Raw genomic sequence first — 17,557 nt, 5'->3', positions numbered from 1 at the left:
ATTCAAGTTTTTATATCCTAATTATTTTCTTGTGTTGCTGTGGATTGAACCCTGAGCCTTGCACATGCTAGGCAAGCACTCTGCCACTGAGCCACACCCTCTACCCTTATATCCTAATTTAGAGGTAATATAGTATATCACAACGTAATATAACACTACTTCCTCAATGATGGTAGAGATCTTGGGTTTGAGGAGGTTTGTATGAAATGACTGCGAAGATGTGAGCCCTGATATAACCCCAGCCAGGAAGGTGTGATGGATTTCTAACATGAGCTGGTTAGCGCTTTCAGTACAGGACACTGAGGCTGAACTCTTGAGACTTATCTTTATTATGAAAGTGTTTCCAACGTAAAATGATTCTCATAATAATGATTGTTTCCAGATATTAAGAATGAATAATTATATTTTCATATAAAAATCAGCAAAACACAATAACAATACATGAAATAATTCTAATTGGCTAACAGTACATCATTTCATTTCTGACAGAGATGCTCAAGCACTGAATTGTCTTAAGAAAACAAGAAAGATTTTTGTTACTTATTCTATTTCTCACTGAAAATCGAAAAAAAATCAAATCCAAAAACTAACCACCACCCCCTTCCATGACATGAATGGTTATGGAGGTAAATGACAATTATGTGGACAGAGCTGATAACAATCTCAAGCAAGGCTCTGAGGGACTTTAGGAAACTTTGTGTCAAACTTGAGAATGTTTCCTATGTTTAAATTAATGAAGCTCTAAGATGAAGTTTCAGAATCATCACATAATTGCTCCTAATATAGAGCTTTTTTTTTTTTTCCAGCTCATCTTGAAAATCCTTAACTTTTTAAGGGCAGGTTTACAATGACAGTTTAAAACAATTACTGCAGATAAAAAGGACATATGCACACCACACACAAAAAGGAATGAAATCTAATTTTCACCAGCCAAAGAAACCACACTATCAGCTGTTGTTCCCTGATTTTCAGGCTACACAACTGACTTAGGAAGCCTAGCTCTCATGGACCTGTGTTACAGGTGCATGCACACATGTGCACAATACTTTTTTTTTTCCCTAGAAAAATGGGATCAGGCAGAGGAAGAGGTGTGGGAATACATCTGATGCAAAGGCTATTCAAAATTCAAAAACAGAAAAATGACAACCTCCTGGCTTTCTTTCATGGAGGGAGGGTTCCAGAAGGTTGAAAGGAATGTGAGTGAATGAGATAAACAATACAGATTTAGGCTAACTTCCTGAGCAATCCTGAGAGTGCTCGAGTTTTGGGGAGACATCTGGATGAAGAGACTTTTAAAATTTCTTTGACCTGATGGGGTCTCCCCTGTGTGCCCATTTAGTGATGCATCTCTTTCAAAGGCTTTGGATTGAAATTAAGTTGGAAATAACTTGGAAAAGACCAAGGTTCTCTTTTGGGTGTCTGCAGAGCTCCTGAACAATATTTGTGATGTTTTATGTTCTCCAATACAGTTTTCTCCATGAAAAGCAGTATCAGGTATGCTACCTCTGAGTATTTATTAGAGGAGCTGAAATGGCAGAGTGGATAGGGCTTCTCAGCACCCACTGAGCACCCCCTAGGGGTGGGAGGTGCTGTGCACACAAAGGAAATCCCAGGGACCTTCTCTGGCCTACCACTAGGAAGAACTAAAAGGTGGCAGGTGAACTAGTGCTAATTATTGCATAGCAACCTGAGAATGGCACAGTTTCATTCCAAGAGAAACCTCAACTGATTCTGGGGACATCGTTATTTAAGAAAAACATCTTGTTGCCTTTTCTTCAAGAACTGCAATTAATGAACTGCTTATGATCATTCCTCCTGTGGCCAGTGTGCTAGCTGGCCAGGGCAACAGCTGAGGGTCCCTGAATCTTCTTTTTATAAACAAGTTACCTAAACCTGAGAGTGCCACATGATCCCTTTCTCATCAGGTTGACTTAGATCTGATTTAAATTTTTTTATTTTCCTTATTGGGATGTCAGAAACATTTCTGGGCTATTATTAAGTATTTACAAAGTAGAAATCAGCCAAAGACAAGGCAATTAGCAAGCTTATTAGAACCTTAAGAAACTCAAATATCAAAATGAAATGAAAACATTTAAGCTTTTATTTCCAAATGATTTCTTGAAATCTCTCTGGATATAATGAAAACACCATCACACAGACTGATAAACGGAACCTTTTTAACACCTTTGGAATTATTCTGTATACTTTTTTTTAAGTCAAATTAAGAAATACTCAAATATTCAGGCAACTTTGGCATTAATGCTTCTAAGATAGAGACAAAATTAACTACGAATACAAAATCATGAATAGATTGGGGTCATCATAAGCAGGCATAAATTTCTCTCTGAAGAGTTCTTTAGCAAAGACTCAAGAAGCTGAAATGAAGTCCTACTTTTTACTAAGCCCAAGGAACATGATATTTAAATACAAAGTGGAAGATTCAGATCCTTTCTATCTAAGAGGAAGGAATTCAGTTTGCTCAATTTCAAACTCTATCAAACATATTCATATGTTGCTTAACCACAGAGACACATTCTAAGAAACGAGTCAGTAAGCAATTTCAATATTATGTATATATCAGAGAGTATAGTTACACAAACCTAGATAGTACAGCCTACACACTGAGGCTATATTATAATCTTATAGGCTTACAGTCATATATGTGGCTCAACGTTGACCAAAATGTTACCATATGGGCATGACTGTAGTCAGTGGAAAATTTGGCAACAGAACTGGACATTTTGAGATTCACCTGCCATTTTCACTAAAGATGATTTGATCTGATCTTGCTCTTGACTACCTTTTCTGCCTCCTTCATTTTTATCAGATACTGTGGCATTATCTGATGGCAGCTCAGGATACCATCTGTATGATAGATAGCCCACCAGGAGTAGGACTTTAATAAAACCTGGGCAAGTGACAATCATTTGCATTTTTTTACAACGAACACTCAAATAACCCCCAATACTGATAGTTGCTCCTCTACTCTTTCAACATCCATAGGACTGAATTTGGAAACATAAACTATGTTTGGCTTCTGTGTGACCACAGGCACTCTATGACCTGTATTTTACCATATATAGCCCTGTGGCAAAGAGAATGAATGGGTTCTACTACTCTCAGCTGTGTAGGGAGCAAGACCAAAGGAGAAGAGAAGCTTCTCTTGTACATGGTAGATGATTTCTATGACAAAAATATGGACAAAGATGAATTGATGATATTTTGGAGAAATATTTTATCAGTTTTTGGAGAAACATACATATACATACAATAGATCACAGACTTTTATATCATTTATTAACCCAAGGCCAAATTCTACTTGATTTTCTACTTCTCACCCTACTAAGAGATCTAGAAAAGCTATTACACTGGAGATTAAAAATATTATTCTTTCTAGAGTTCTTTCTACATACTCCTTGGTACCCCGGGAAGGTTTGAATGTGACCAGGAGGAAGGAGACATCACCACAGGCTAATGAACAAGAAACAACACTCTCACTAACCTACAGCTGAATTTACAAAATACGCCTCCAAAAGCCATGGCCTGGCACAGTTGGATAAGATACCTCACGCAGTGTTCTCTCAAGCCTTATCAGGCCAACATAGGAGAGCAGTGGACAGAGATACATAATTCTACACCATAAAAAGCCTACCCATTCCATTTTAATTAGCCAAAACAACACTTTGCCCTAAGGTATGAAATGAAAAAATCTATAGGCATGTAGAAGACTGTGTTTAGTTGTTGTCATCCAGTAAAACTGAGTGTCCCCAGTCATCCTTATAAGTTACTTCTGAGAAAAACAAAAGATTGTTTAGATCTGCCTTTGCTAAGGACAGGAATCAATTTACTTCATCTTAGGCACCTCTTCTAAATCTTTAAGTTATAAGATGATCTTTAAATCATTCCTCTGGGCTGAATCTTGTCATATTGTTAAACTGGGACATGTGGTGTTTCTCTAGTTCATTTCCCCCTTGCAGAGGACTTTCCCAGACACTAAAGTCAGGTGACTATGTTTATACCTTGGTTGATGAGAAACTTCCACCTTCTCAAAATTCAGCTATCATGCACTTTTTATATAAACCTGCTCCCCCCCCCCCCATAAACCTGCTTTTGAGCTGGGTGCAGTGTTGTATGTTCCCAGTGGCTGGGGAGGCTGAGACAGGAGGATCATGAGTTCAAAGTCAGTCTCAGCAAAAGTGAGGTGCTAAGTAACTCAGTGAGACCCTGTCTTTAAATAAAATACAGAAAATAGGGCTGGGGATGTGGCTCAGTGGTCAAGAGCCCCTGAGTTCAATCTCAGGTACTCCCTTACCCCCACAAAAAATAAGCCTGTTTTTGAGCTTTATTCTGATGACTAAATACTTCTGGTGTTCTGTGACTGGCCTCACAATCTCCACCATCCACAAATTACACTTCTAGACATTTGTCTGTCTCATGAAATAAAACAATAAGGCTCCACAAGCAGAATGAGTTCACTGTTCCTATATAAACAACAGACATAGCTCTAAGCCTCTTTGATTATTACTATGGACCATACCACAAACACTATATCGTAAGGGAAAGATCTAATGTTATAGTGAGAGGTTTTGGGAGTATTCTTTAACTATTGATTCACTAGTTGCAAAATGTGGGCACAAAGATTTAAGTTTTTAAAAAAATCGAGTTAAATGTGAATGATCTTAAGCAATGGGACATGCACTCTCTCTAGATTTTGCTGTTGTCTTCACAGTGCCAATTCTCACATTTATATTACTGCATTTTTGCTTTGGATTCCTGTTTTAGGTGACAGTCTTTTCATTTGTAAAATAAGTATTTATAATCCCATTTTATTCCCTCTTATTAAAATTTAGAAGAAAAGAGATAAAATCTTTGGCTGACGTGTATGATTTTTTTTTAATCCATACACAAATAACACTGCTATAGACGTTTATGGAGATTTATAATTCAGTAATTTTCCTCATCACTGATATTGCCATTGTCCAAAAGACTTTCTGTTGTCTTTCTGGAAATACCTCCATTTGAACAAAATTCTTGGAAATAAACAAGTCTTCAAAGAAGCCAATGAAAAGGACTTGGAGTGCAACACTGCCCAGTTTCTAGAAACAAGAACGTCATTGTGGGTGAGAAAAGCAATGGGCCAGTTATCTTCCATTGGCTTTATTTTGCCTGGCAAAATAAAAACATCAAGTCTGATACCAGATAGGCTTTTCCTTGAGAGCTGTTTGTTAAGAAAGTGCTTTGCCCTGGAAGTGGCCCTTGCCAACTCTTGAAAGACTCCTTTTTCTGTCCCCAAATACACTTGGCTTCTTTTCTCATGATATAACAGAAGACTGTGCCAATCACAAGGGTAGTGGCAAAATCTGGTTGAAATCAGTGCTCTCTTTTGTTACTCCTAGAATGTGGAGCAAATTCCCAACATTAACCGTAATTTCTTTATTTGTAGCCATGAGCTTAAGGAGACATCTTCCTTCAGTGTCAGAGCCCTCACCTCATCACAGAGAATAAAAAAAAAACTGTAAACTACAAGGCTAAAGCTCAACTGGCCACAACATTCAATGAAGAAATCTTGGCTGCGTGCACAAGAAATAAAATATATTCCAAAGTGATTTGATGCAAATTCAAAACAGTTCCCCAAGAACACCCTGTTTAACTTGAACTGCTCAGTGACCATGATGAGTGACATTTTAAAAACCTAGTTCATCCTTTATACTTTACACTGGAGAATGGTCACCAACTGTATAGGCAAACTTCAAAATGGGCACAGTTACACAAAGAAAGCAAACCTATTTGTAGCGGTTCAAGAGTTCTGCGCTGGGTTTTGCTTGTGCTAAGTGACAAACTAAGCTGAGGTTCACAGCACACTGGACTACAGCAAGAGAGAGGGGCAGAAGCAGATGGAGCATCTCCTTCACTGTCATGAACCCGGAGAGTAAAAGGAGTGAGGAAACCCTTTTTTGTCCACAGATTTACAAACAAATACAAAAAAATAAATAATATTCTAAGACAGTACAAATGCAAATACTGTTCCCTTGTGTCAAATACATATAGCATGCCTACATATAGAGAATGATATTTCTTCTTCATTCACAAACAGGACATATGGCAGTGCACTATTCAAAAATGCTTTGATAATCCTAATTTTTGTTTCTGTTGCTGAGATATCATGAAAGGAACTGCATTTGCAACTTATTAAATACTTCCAGGAACAAACAGTTCACTTTGTTCGGGATGTATAGTTTTGAGTAATTAATCATCCATGGAGCAAGGACCGGTCAGGAGATACCCATTGGTACCACCGGTCCCATTGGTAGTTGTTGTGGTGTGAGGGTTCTTCCCCGGAGGTTCCAAGTCCTCCTCATCTGAGCTAGACTCAATATCACTTCGATCATCCTTGGACACCTGTAGAACACAAGATGGAAAGTGTAACCAGCCTCTAAGAAACCTCAAAGTATGACATGCTCAGAAGCACATGCAATCTTACATGAAGATAAACTGATCCAAATGTTAAAAAATCAAAGAGGATAAGAACATTGCCATAGTAACAAATTCTCCTTCACTGGAGAGATACAATTTGGGTGACAAAGTCAGTTATAAAGGAAAGTAGGTGCATTTAGGAATCACAGGGTTGGACTTGTTGACCTCTTTAAAGTATCTTTGGATATTGAAAACATGAATTCTACTCTTACTCAAAAGTGGCATACTCTACTATGGAATGGCATCACAGAAACTGGATACAAACCATCAATTTCCTTTCTAATAACTGCTTTTCCTTGAGAATTATTTAAAGTCAGCTCTCAATTAACCATAACTAATACAGATATTCACTAGTTTAGATCATTAAAAAAAAATCATTCCCATGTGGTTTTGTAACACACTCTTTGATGGTTTAATCTGCTTTTCTGTTTGCTAATATTAATTAGCAATTTTGTTTTATACATCACATATCAACTAATGGCATCAGAAGCCATATTAAGAATCTTTTAGGTGAGTCTAGCTTATGCTATTTCCAGGGGAAAATCCACTGCCCAGATCCTCCCAAATTGACCAATTTCTTCAATCAATAGTGTCAATTTCTTCGGTCTACCAGAATGGCAATCTATATGTTACCATAAAGGATGAAAAGATCCTATTATCTAGCAAGGAAGTTATTTTAGAGGAAATTAAGGAAATATTGTATTGTTTTAAAAATTAAAATAGCTTGACACTCCTATTCCATAAATCTAAATTATGGTCACCATTTCCCCCCAGATCTTAAGATCTTTGAATAACTGAACATAGTTTACTTAATTTTTAAGGGGGTTGGGGGGTGGCCAAAGGGCCCTGTTGGCCTAACTTTATAAAATTCTTCCAATCTGGTCTTCTGGGATTTTCTTGGGTCGTGGAGGTTGCAGTGTCTCTGGTAGGTATTTCAGAATAAACTGGGGGCTTTTTCCCATCGTATCTTCTACTGTGCCACCACCACAGCAACCTGAGAGTCCTGAAATCTACCACTCGAGGGGCTACCATTACTGTGAGAGAATGTCATCTCTCCCAGGAGAGGAGGGGACAGGAGAAAGTAAATGCTGGAAACTACAGTTCCATTCCAACCAGTGATGGAGTAAATGAACCTCACTCCAGTTTCCCTGGAGACGAGAGTGAACTCACACAGACCATTCTGAAAGAACTGAGACATCAATGTGACGGAGATGATATCAGCTTTAAAAACATGGATCACAAAGACAGCATTATTGTAGAGCTCCACTAGGTTTCTAAGTCCATTAGTCATAAATTAAGCTTCTAATGGAAAATTGCGGAGAGTGATGAATTTACATTTGCATGGCTAGTGAGATTATTTTTGATTGCAGTTGAAAAAATCTATACTTATGTTACCTTCAAAGGAAGGGCAATTTAGATACAATGAGGAATAGAAGATAGAGGGAAGATGATACATCAGGTGGAAACAGCAGTGCGAAAAAGATACAAGTTATTTAATCCATCCTACCCTCTGTATCTTTAGTTATTATCATTCTGATGGTATTGTGAATGTTGCTTTAATCTGTATCCAAATGAGCATAAAAATATTTTTAGGCTGGGCATGGTGGTGCATGCCTGTAATCCCAGCAGCTTGGGAGGCCGAGGCAGAAGGACTGCAGTTCGAAGCCAGCCTCAGTAACTTAGCGAGATCCTAAGAAACTCAACGAGACCCTGTCTCTAAATAAAAAATAAAAAAGGCTGGGGATGTGGCTCAGTGATTAAATGTCCAAGGGTTAAATCCCCTATACCCACTCCCCCAAATCAATTTTTAATAAATATACATGTTCGTCTTAAAGCATAAGAGGTCACAGGGAAAAGTAAACTTAAGCTTCCAAGCCATTAATTGATCAAAATATTTTGGATATATGTGAGAGCTGATGCTGAGAACTGGCTTCACTGTACATGACTAGATGCCCTGTCTCTGCTGGTAGGGGGCGGGGATCAGCTCTGTGAGGATTCAAGAGGACAAGGAGGTCAAGGGCTCTCCTGTGGCTGTGTAGATTCAGCAGACAGCTGATCCCCAGGCCTCTGTTCTGCAAAACATTGATCCTCCCCAACTTCTCAACTAGTTTTATTTCTCCCACTTCACTTTGGTCTGTGTTTTGGTCAACATGTTAAACACCAATGAAAGAAATTCCTCTGTTGGATCATGCAAAATTTAAGAGACTGCAGGCTCATACACATGGGCAGAGCTGTTCCTAATGTTCTTTGTAGCTAAGTGGAAACCACGCCTTACATGAAGCCTCTAGTCAGTGCTGACAGATGAGACACACAATATGCATGAAGCAAAAGCATTTAAGGGTCCCTTCAACAGGCACGTGGCACCCAGGTAAGGGAAAGAGAAAGTATGAGACACTTACATGTAAAGGGTTCCACTTCCCAGCCTTCCAGGGTGGCAGGAGGAAGAGAACAAACAACGAAGTAAGAAAATGTCATAGAGAACAATCTGGAAAAGTCACTGTTCTACACAAAGGGACTGAGGCTCAGGAAACTTTAAGGAAGCTTTAAGCAAGTCAGCCCCATGAGTTCACTTCCAATAGAGAGATTTAACTAAATGTTGCTGGACAAGTCATGAAAGTATTTATTTTTTCAATTTGAGACACATATATTTTTTAATTGGCATACTGCACCAAATAACTCTTCTCAAAAAAAGGAAAGAACTTGTTAAATTTCTGTTCAGTAAAGACATAGAGAAGGACCAGGGGAGACAGAGAGAGGAGAGAAAGAATACAACAAATGATACACCATCATTTAAACTAAACCTTCACATGCAGATCACTGGACACCATCATTAGTGCAATATAAGGACTTCAAAAGTGAACCAAAAGGAAGAAAATAATTTAGTTTGTATTTCCATGTGGCTTTGCTCAATCTGGAAGAAACAACATCAATTTCAATGAAATCTGAAATCAACAGTTGTTTCAGAGAAACAAAACAAACCAATCCACAAAATTTTCTGGGACATATCAAAAAGTGAGTTTTAGCTTACCTTGCCTTTTGAAACAGCTTTGCAAGCTATTTTTACAATCAGGTAAGACCAGAAGCAGTTCAACCCTTGTATTAGCAACAGCAGTAGGTTAAAAACCCACCAGGAAGGGTACGGTCCAACGATCTCCCAGCTCTCAAATAATGTGGTGTTTAACACCCTAAGAAGAAGAAGAAGAAGAAGAAGAAGAAAGTAATTACTGAACTTAGCATTTCACTTTGCTCTCCAAGGGATCCTAGTGACCTCTTGGAAGCACAAGGCCAACAACTCCCCAAACCACTTCTTTCCAGGAAGGGTGGTCTGAAGAGAAGGTGCTTGGAAGATTTGTTGCTTGGAGCATTGGCCTGGTGGTTTGATTTGAATTGTGATTCTTGCTCTAATAGTGTACTTTTCCCCCTGTTCACTTAAAAAATTTTGGCACAATACCTATAATACAAAAGTTCCCATATTAACTCTTCTTAAATGTACAATTCAGTGGCATTAAGTCAATTCCCCTTGTGGTGTCATCGTCATCACCATCCATCTTCAGAACTCTTTATCTTGTAAAATTGAGATTCTTGCAAAAGTGATCACCTCCCATCCCCAGTCCTCTCTGCCCCCAGCAGAACCTCTGTTCTACTTCCCACCTCTGTGAACCTGAATTCTCTAGACATCACCCTGCATGTGAATGGAATCATATAATCATTGTCTTTTTGTGACTGGTTTATTGACTTAGCAGAACACCCTCTAGGGTCATCCAAGTTGCAGCCAGTGTCAGAATTTCCTTCGTTTTCAAGGCTGAGTTATATATACATATGCCACATTTTGCTTATCCATTTGTCTGTCAGCAGACACTTGGGTTACGTCCACCTTTTGACTATTGCAAATAATGCTGCTAAGAGCATGGGTATACTCTTAGTACACATATCTTGAGTAAATGACCAGAATTGCTGGGTCATTTGATTTCCCCTTCATTTTTGTCACCATTTCTTCCATTCATTTTCATTCTTTTTGAATGCAATTCCATACCTAACTACTTGTGAAAAGGTCTGCATGATCCTTTAAGGTTGCTTCTGGCCCTTCAGTAAGTATGAATAATACCATTCAAGAATATTACTGTACAAGAAAAAAAGATAAATCCCAGAAACACGAGTTAAATGAAAACCACTTGCCACACACTGTAGGAATTAGAGTATGTGGGGGATCAGGCTTATAGGTAGTGTGTGGGGGCAACTAGAAGACCCTTCATCTTGCAAGGCTGGGAATTTTCCTGGGAAAGAATTGAACTTGAAAGACATTATTTTGAAGTGAGGTCCTGAAATAAATATTCAGAGGATTTTTTTAAACAAAAATTATTAGAGCATAAGGAATGTATTTAGTTTTAAAAGTATATAGGAGTAGTATATGAGTCAGGGGACATTATTTGGAGTAGCTGGTTCTCTATCATTACAGCAAAACTAGATGGAGCAGCCACCTGGAGCAGACACATGGGGCCAGTCCTGGGGCCTGCTCTGGTCTCTGTCTGTGTCCTCTTGCCATGTCCCTGGAAAGTGACTTATGTCTTCTGGACCCATACTGCTGCCCAGAGCAGCATGGTACTCACATAATTTTGGAATTGCTTTTTCCTCTGCTCTGCTCCTCAGTGGGCACAGGGCTGGTTCAGAGATCACAAGATGTTCACAAGAAAACTTATCTAAGCGCCATTCATCCCTGTCACTTCAGCACATTGTTGGGACCAATCTGATTCTCTAGGATGGGTGAGGTAGAGGACACTGCTGGCTAAGGGGGCTGGATGGGAAACTCTCAAATTTAAGACATGCACCACTCATACGAGAACAGAAGGCAATACGGAGAATTCAAAACTAAGAAACGATTTGATGAGATCTTAGAGAGAGGTTAAGGAAAGTACTTCATGGAGTCACAAAAGGAAGATCCCTGTGACAACTGGGGATGAGAGGTCAGAAGAAAAGGGAGGATGAAAAAGGGACACAAATTGTTTGCCTGCCCTCCATTTCAGCAACCCCACTTATAGACTAGAATGATTGACAGTTTATTTTTAATCTTGCTAAACCAGTCATCTCTAAAGAACAATGCATAACAGATACATGTCCTTCAGTACTAAACACAATAGTATAGAATTTAATTTGACAATTTGCTAAAAGTATAGTAATGCAAGATAGAATAGTATTCACTCTGAGGAAGGAGGACTTACATTAAACTAATATAATTTTCATATCCATTCAATCAGTACAATGTAATTATTTCAACAGCCTAAAAGATACTTGGTAATGTTAAATTCTCTACTCTTGATGTTTAAAAATTAGAACTCAAAAGACTACGGTTTTTAACTCTCTCATACCAGTTTAATTCCTTTGAAATCAAGAACAAACCAGGGACAGCCAGTTTTGCCATTGTTAATTAACATGATTCTAGATGGTCATTGAGTATGGCGGGAAATGAAAGACTCAATTTCAAACAAAACATCTATAAGCATTGTAAAAACAGCAAATGATAAAAATATCCCATAATAGAGAATGGTTAATAAATCAGTTTTCATTCTTATTCCAGAAATTGTGACGTCACTCAAAGTTTTAGTGTTTTGAGAATTTCTAATATTAGAGGAAAATATGGTATAAAACATAACTCCAAGAAGTACACATGAAAAGAGAGAGGGGGAGGGGGGTGTAATGATAAGTTCACAAAAGAAATTAATTGAAGCTATTACAATAAGACTTTTCTTTTATGTATTCCTCTTTACATTTTTCTATTTTCCAAAGTCATGACAAATAATTAGAAAAAATACAAGTCATTTGTGAAAAGGGCTACATTAGAAAAATGCTTATATTGCTGCCTTGTTTATTCTAAGAGAGGTAGTGATTCCCTTAAATGCCAGCCTGCAGGCTAAACAAGGCTCCACTCATGGCAATGTGGGAGGACCCGCACATCTTTCACTTTTGTTTCTGACATCTTGCAAAACACCCAGAAAATAACGTGTTTGCTACCATGGTTGTTGATTGAATGTGTGTCTGCTTATCCAACAATCAAATAAACGAATACATGCAAGAAAGCTCTGAAATAACAACTTCATTTCAAAACTGGCTCTGCTTCTTGATATATAACTATATATTTTGATGTTCAGAGAGAACTTAGTTTCATTTGAATGGAAAGTGGTGGTGTATAATAGCAACAGTGATTGTGTTGTGCTATTCATTATTAAGTAGGCTTGGCTGGATTATAAGCTGAGATCCTTTCTCACCATTATGACTCCAGGACAGATGCTACTGCTTGGCTTAATTTGAACAAGGTGTCAGAGCAGCTGTGGGCAACAAGGCATTCCCATTCATTTATGAAATGCTGCATCAGAATTCACCCGCTGTGCCATGACAGTCAGTGGCACCTCTGAGATGCCACAGAATTTCTTCAAAAATTGCTTTGGCTGCCTGCAGGGACACTTGGGAAAATATACTCAGTACACCGAAGAGATGTCTCTCTCAGTGACAAGGTAGGGAAGAAAAATAATATATTAGGAATTTCCACTGGGGAGAGAAAGAACATTGACACCAGGACTCTGCAAGCAAACATTAAGCCCAGAATGTTTAGGAACATTCTGGAAAAACTATTACAATGGTAATTATAGCATTCTAATTCTTTCTGGGGGTTTGGGGCTAGGAGTTTGTACTTTAGTGATGCCATTACAAATCTATGGTGGCAGAGTTCAGAATGGTGGTCATCTCTGAGGGAGGACTAAGGCTGCTGGGATGCTGGAAACTTCCATATTTTGATCTGGGTAATGATTACATGTGTTATATACATGTAAAAATGTACAAATGTAATGTACCGAGCATCAGACCACACCCTGAAGATTCATGCTCTACACTGCATGTGTGAACCATACCTCAATAGAATAAGATGGAAGAAAGTACTCTGTGGGCCAAAAAGAATACTTGTACACTGTCAATTTGCAACTTATTAGCTTGAATTATCATTGATATCAGTGAATCCACAAGAATTTGTGATCAACATATTGATTCTAAGAAAATGAATTATTTTTGTTTTCTAAATAGTAATTACTCTATAGCGTCAAACCTCTATTGCTGCTTAATTCAAGTAGAAGAGTGTGTGGAGGCAGAAGGGACGAGAACAGACCATTTCTTTCCCTTCATGTTAGGCTTCGCTTAACCAGAAGATGGCGCTTCACACTTGCACAAAGCATGCTCAAAGGGACCTATTCTGCCAGAACATTTTGTCAGAGGGGAGCCCCAGGACAGAAACCACTTGATCTCCAGATTACACCATCCCTTTTAAAAATTTCATCAACTAATGGGATGAAGGAGCTCCAGGCTGAGACTTTTGCTCCCTGCATGACTTGGCAGAAATGGATACCTGCTGGGCAAGGCTGAGCTCAAGCAATTCACTGGTGATGTGCAGATACACTGTTTTCTACCCCAGTAACTTAGACTTAGTGGGTTATTTTAATAGCTGCTTAATGAATCATAAGAATTTAATTTGGCTATGCCCTATAGTTAGTTTTGTTCATTCTTACCTTTTGTGAATTCATCTTAAATTTCATTATCACAGAAATATTATACAGGATATGTGGTGGTAGGATGCATGCATTCATGCAGGAGAGTTTACAAGCTCTTGTTAAACAAAGAAAACAGCGTTGTTTCAGTTTAATATGTAATTTAAGGCTGTACTCATTTGCATTGGAAGCAGCAGTGTGACTTAAATCATTCTGCCTTTCCCTTAAGGATGGGGACTCAAGAAGTTTCATAATGTCAAAACACAGCATGAAAAGACCTCCAGGGGCATCTCATTCAGAAAAGCCAGCTCCAGTGCTTAATTTTGTTCATTCTTATTGCATTCTTCCAAGTCAGAGTTTAATTCTGCTGTTGTTTATAGTAAAGCTGGATGAACATTCTCCCTTTCAGCGCTATATATCTTTTAAAAACACTGGTGATTCACAGGAAGGAGCACACAGTGGTAATTGAGATATTAAAAGACAGCCCAGGTCATCTCATTGTGTGGTTGAGTTAAAGGTAGATGTTTTTGATGAGACCAGGGCCCCTGGTCATGGCAGGTAACCACAAACTTTGCCTCTGCCCTTTTTCTCCACCAAAGAGTTCTCTCTGAGCTTGGGCTGAATGTTCTATTAGAAAAACCCACAATAATTGGACCCACATCAAGTATCCAAAGAGAGTCAGGCTTTCTTCTGTAGCAGGGAGTCAGAGTCAGGGCTTTGTTCTGAAGAGCAGTACCTAATGCTAGTGAGGAAACCTTGAAAAGTAAAATGTGCTTTGCAGTCAAGCTTTACTCCAGAGCTTCTGAATGGTCTTGTCATTATTTACCCAGATTTCTGTATATTTCCTCATGTGTGTGCATTTGACCTACACATAACATAAATTAAATGTAGATTCTGCCCAGAGAGTGCCAATAATCTACTAGCATGTTTGCCCATTGTAAAGCAGATGCTAATAGAAATGCATTTAAAATTACACTTAATACAAACCATGGGCACTTAAAACCTGGAAGTCAGGTAACCAATTCATTATTACAAGGAAACCTTGTGTACCAGTTTCTCTAATAAAGACTCCAGGCCTCAATGACATCTTGGTCAAGAGTTGGTCAGTATAGATTGCTACATGGCTGAAAGGCATCTTTGCAGTTTGCTGGTTTTCAACAAGACTCCCCTACCCAGTCATGGACTTCTGCACAGCACTGGTGTTGTTAGTGTGTTCTCTGTTGGGGAGGACAGTTTCTAGGTAGCTTGTGGGTTGGTGCCTAATTCTTTTGAATAATAGTTTCACTTACCTATTAGCCTGTAGCAAACACATAAGTGATTTCTTTATCCCTGATAGGAATCTGAACCTGAACATGGTCAACTCTCTCTTTTAATTAAAAATGGACACATTAGTTCTGTGTCTGTATCCAAATCAAGTATGGGGTCTATTAGTTTATTTTTATTTTTGGTCATAGCCCAGCTGGAGTTAGTAATCAGTCCCTGATCGCAGCAAGTTTGTAACTGGTGACTTCCTGGCTGGGGCCAGAGGCTTTTCTCAAAGTGAGTCACTGGCCTCTTGGTGCCCATTTGCTGTCTGCCTATGTTCTTAACCCCTTCCTGCCTGGACTCCTTTCTATGCTCCTGATCTCCTAGCTCGAGTCATCCTAGCCAGGGCTGTGTCTTTCAGGATGTGTCCTGATTCTAGCAAACCTGTTTTCTGCCCTCTGCCTACTTCTTTGCTGCCTACTGGCTGGTAAAACAAACTTTTGCCTGGTTCCTACAACTGATAACCCTATTTTTTCAGGTGAGAAAACTGAAGCATAGGGAGTATAAATAACATTCCCAAGGTCAAAGCTATGAGGCAGGTGGGTGGGGAACTGGATTTGGATTTGAACCTCACTGCATAAGGATCTGGGCCCTGGACTCTACTATCTCTGGGCTTGATCTCCCAGTTCTCTAGGCCTTTTCTCAGCCTTCACCCTTTGCTCGTGCTCAGAGCCAGCCCACACACATGCCAAAGTGTACCTGTGTAGCTCAGCCTTCATGAAGACCTCTCCCTCTGGCCTGTCTTTCCCTGCTTTGGTGTCCTGTGATGGGTTATCTTTTAGGTTCAGAATCTGCTTTCTAATAGCTATGTTTCAGGCTCTTCCTGCTTAAATGATCCATTTGGGTTTCTTTAACTGGTCTTCCCACTTTGTCCCACCCCATTTAAGCCTTAAATCCCCAAAGAATTATCCCCATTAATGAAACTCATGTGATGCTCTTCACTCCAGTCTTGACATGTATGTGAAATACTCATGACACAAAATCAAAGATCTCTTTCTAAATGCAGCTTAGAAAATGGGAGTGCCAACCTGTGCCCTTCCTTTGCTTTCCTCTTTGAGAGGGCTGAGGTTTATGCATATCTTCAAATATCCTTGATTTGAGAAAAGGTTAGATAAGGCTGAATCCTGCTGAGCAGGTAGAAATCTAAGAGAGAAACTCCAGGGGTTCATCTCATTCCTCCAGTTTTCTAAAAGAGTTTAAAATCATTTTCCCATCTTTGTAGGGCAGAATGGAAGAACATGCTCTAAAACCTTCCCGAATGTGCACACTCTTCCCTCAAGGGCTTATTTCCCTCATGTCCACTGTAGGGACCGCTCCTAGCAGGGCCAACTGCAGGGCATGACCCCCGTGCCGAGGCTGCCATGATTGTCCTCGTTTTTTCTCCCTTTCCCTAGGAATGGGATTTTTTTCCCCCCAAAGATGTGAGAAAATAAAGGCTACATACATACCGATCTGGAACTCTGGTTTTGTGTGATTATTTGCTTCAGCATTAGTTAAAGTTTTTAGATTTAATCAATTAATTGAGGTAAAGCAGAAAAGTTTGGTGGGTCTTAGAATTCATTGAACCCACTCTGAGGGACTCTAGTGGCTTCTGGCATTACAGCTGCCTGGCATGAAGATTCCATCTCCAGTGTGACTATTTACAACAGGAACGCAGAGAAGTTGCTCTAGTGATATGGTTTAGATGTGGTGTCCCCCAAAAGCTCATGTGTGAGACAATGCAAGAAGGTTTGGAGGAGAAGTGAGTGGGTTATAGCCTTAACCTAATCAGTGAATTAATCCCTGATGGGATCCACTGAGTGGTAACTGGAGGCAGGTGGGGTGTGGTTGGAGGAAGTGGTCATGAGGTATATATTTTTATCTGGCATGTGGAGTCTCTCTCTCTCTCCCCCTCCCTCTCTCTCTGCTTCCTGATCACCACGTAAGCTGTTTCCCCCAGCCACTCTCGTCCACCATGATGTTCAGCCCCACCTTGAGCCCTGAGGAATGGAGCCTGTTATCTGCTGATGGGGACCTCTGAAACTGTCAGCCCCCAAACAAAGGTTTGCTCCTCTTTCCTTTAGTCACAGCAGCAAAAAAGCTGACTAAAACATCTAGTTACTCGTTTCTTGGTTTTCTGTTCATGTCCTTGCTGGGGAGGGGTCATTTGTATTGTCTCATAAACAAGCCAGAAAGAACTCCCATGTGAGAGACACTCTGAGGCCAGAAGAACATGCAGCGGGGTGGGGAACATGGCCAGTCCCTTGGTCACA

General features: G+C 39.4%; 1 protein-coding gene across 2 annotated transcripts in view; it reads right to left on the bottom strand.

Annotated features, from left to right (window-relative positions):
* Positions 1-306: 306 nt before the first annotated feature.
* The window catches only part of Cers6 (ceramide synthase 6), a 298,174-nt gene continuing 280,923 nt past the window's right edge, over positions 307-17,557 (bottom strand). Inside the window, exons 9-11 of one of the 2 annotated variants that reach the window (XM_058580155.1) lie at positions 9,503-9,659; positions 8,874-8,897; positions 307-6,399 (exon numbers count right to left, since the gene is read on the bottom strand). In XM_058580155.1, the coding sequence (XP_058436138.1) occupies positions 6,247-6,399; positions 8,874-8,897; positions 9,503-9,659 (334 nt within the window). In that variant the 3' untranslated portion in view covers positions 307-6,246. The remainder of the gene's footprint in view (positions 6,400-8,873; positions 8,898-9,502; positions 9,660-17,557) is intronic. The other variant, XM_046447442.2, reaches the window with a different exon arrangement.

Source organism: Marmota monax, unplaced genomic scaffold, assembly GCF_021218885.2.
Source record: "Marmota monax isolate L192 unplaced genomic scaffold, Marmota_monax_Labrador192_F-V1.1 WCK01_AAM20220418_F8-fsc00007, whole genome shotgun sequence".
NCBI lineage: Eukaryota > Metazoa > Chordata > Mammalia > Rodentia > Sciuridae > Marmota > Marmota monax.
Note: the sequence above shows the minus strand (reverse complement) of the source record. Positions and strands in the feature narration are given on the sequence as shown.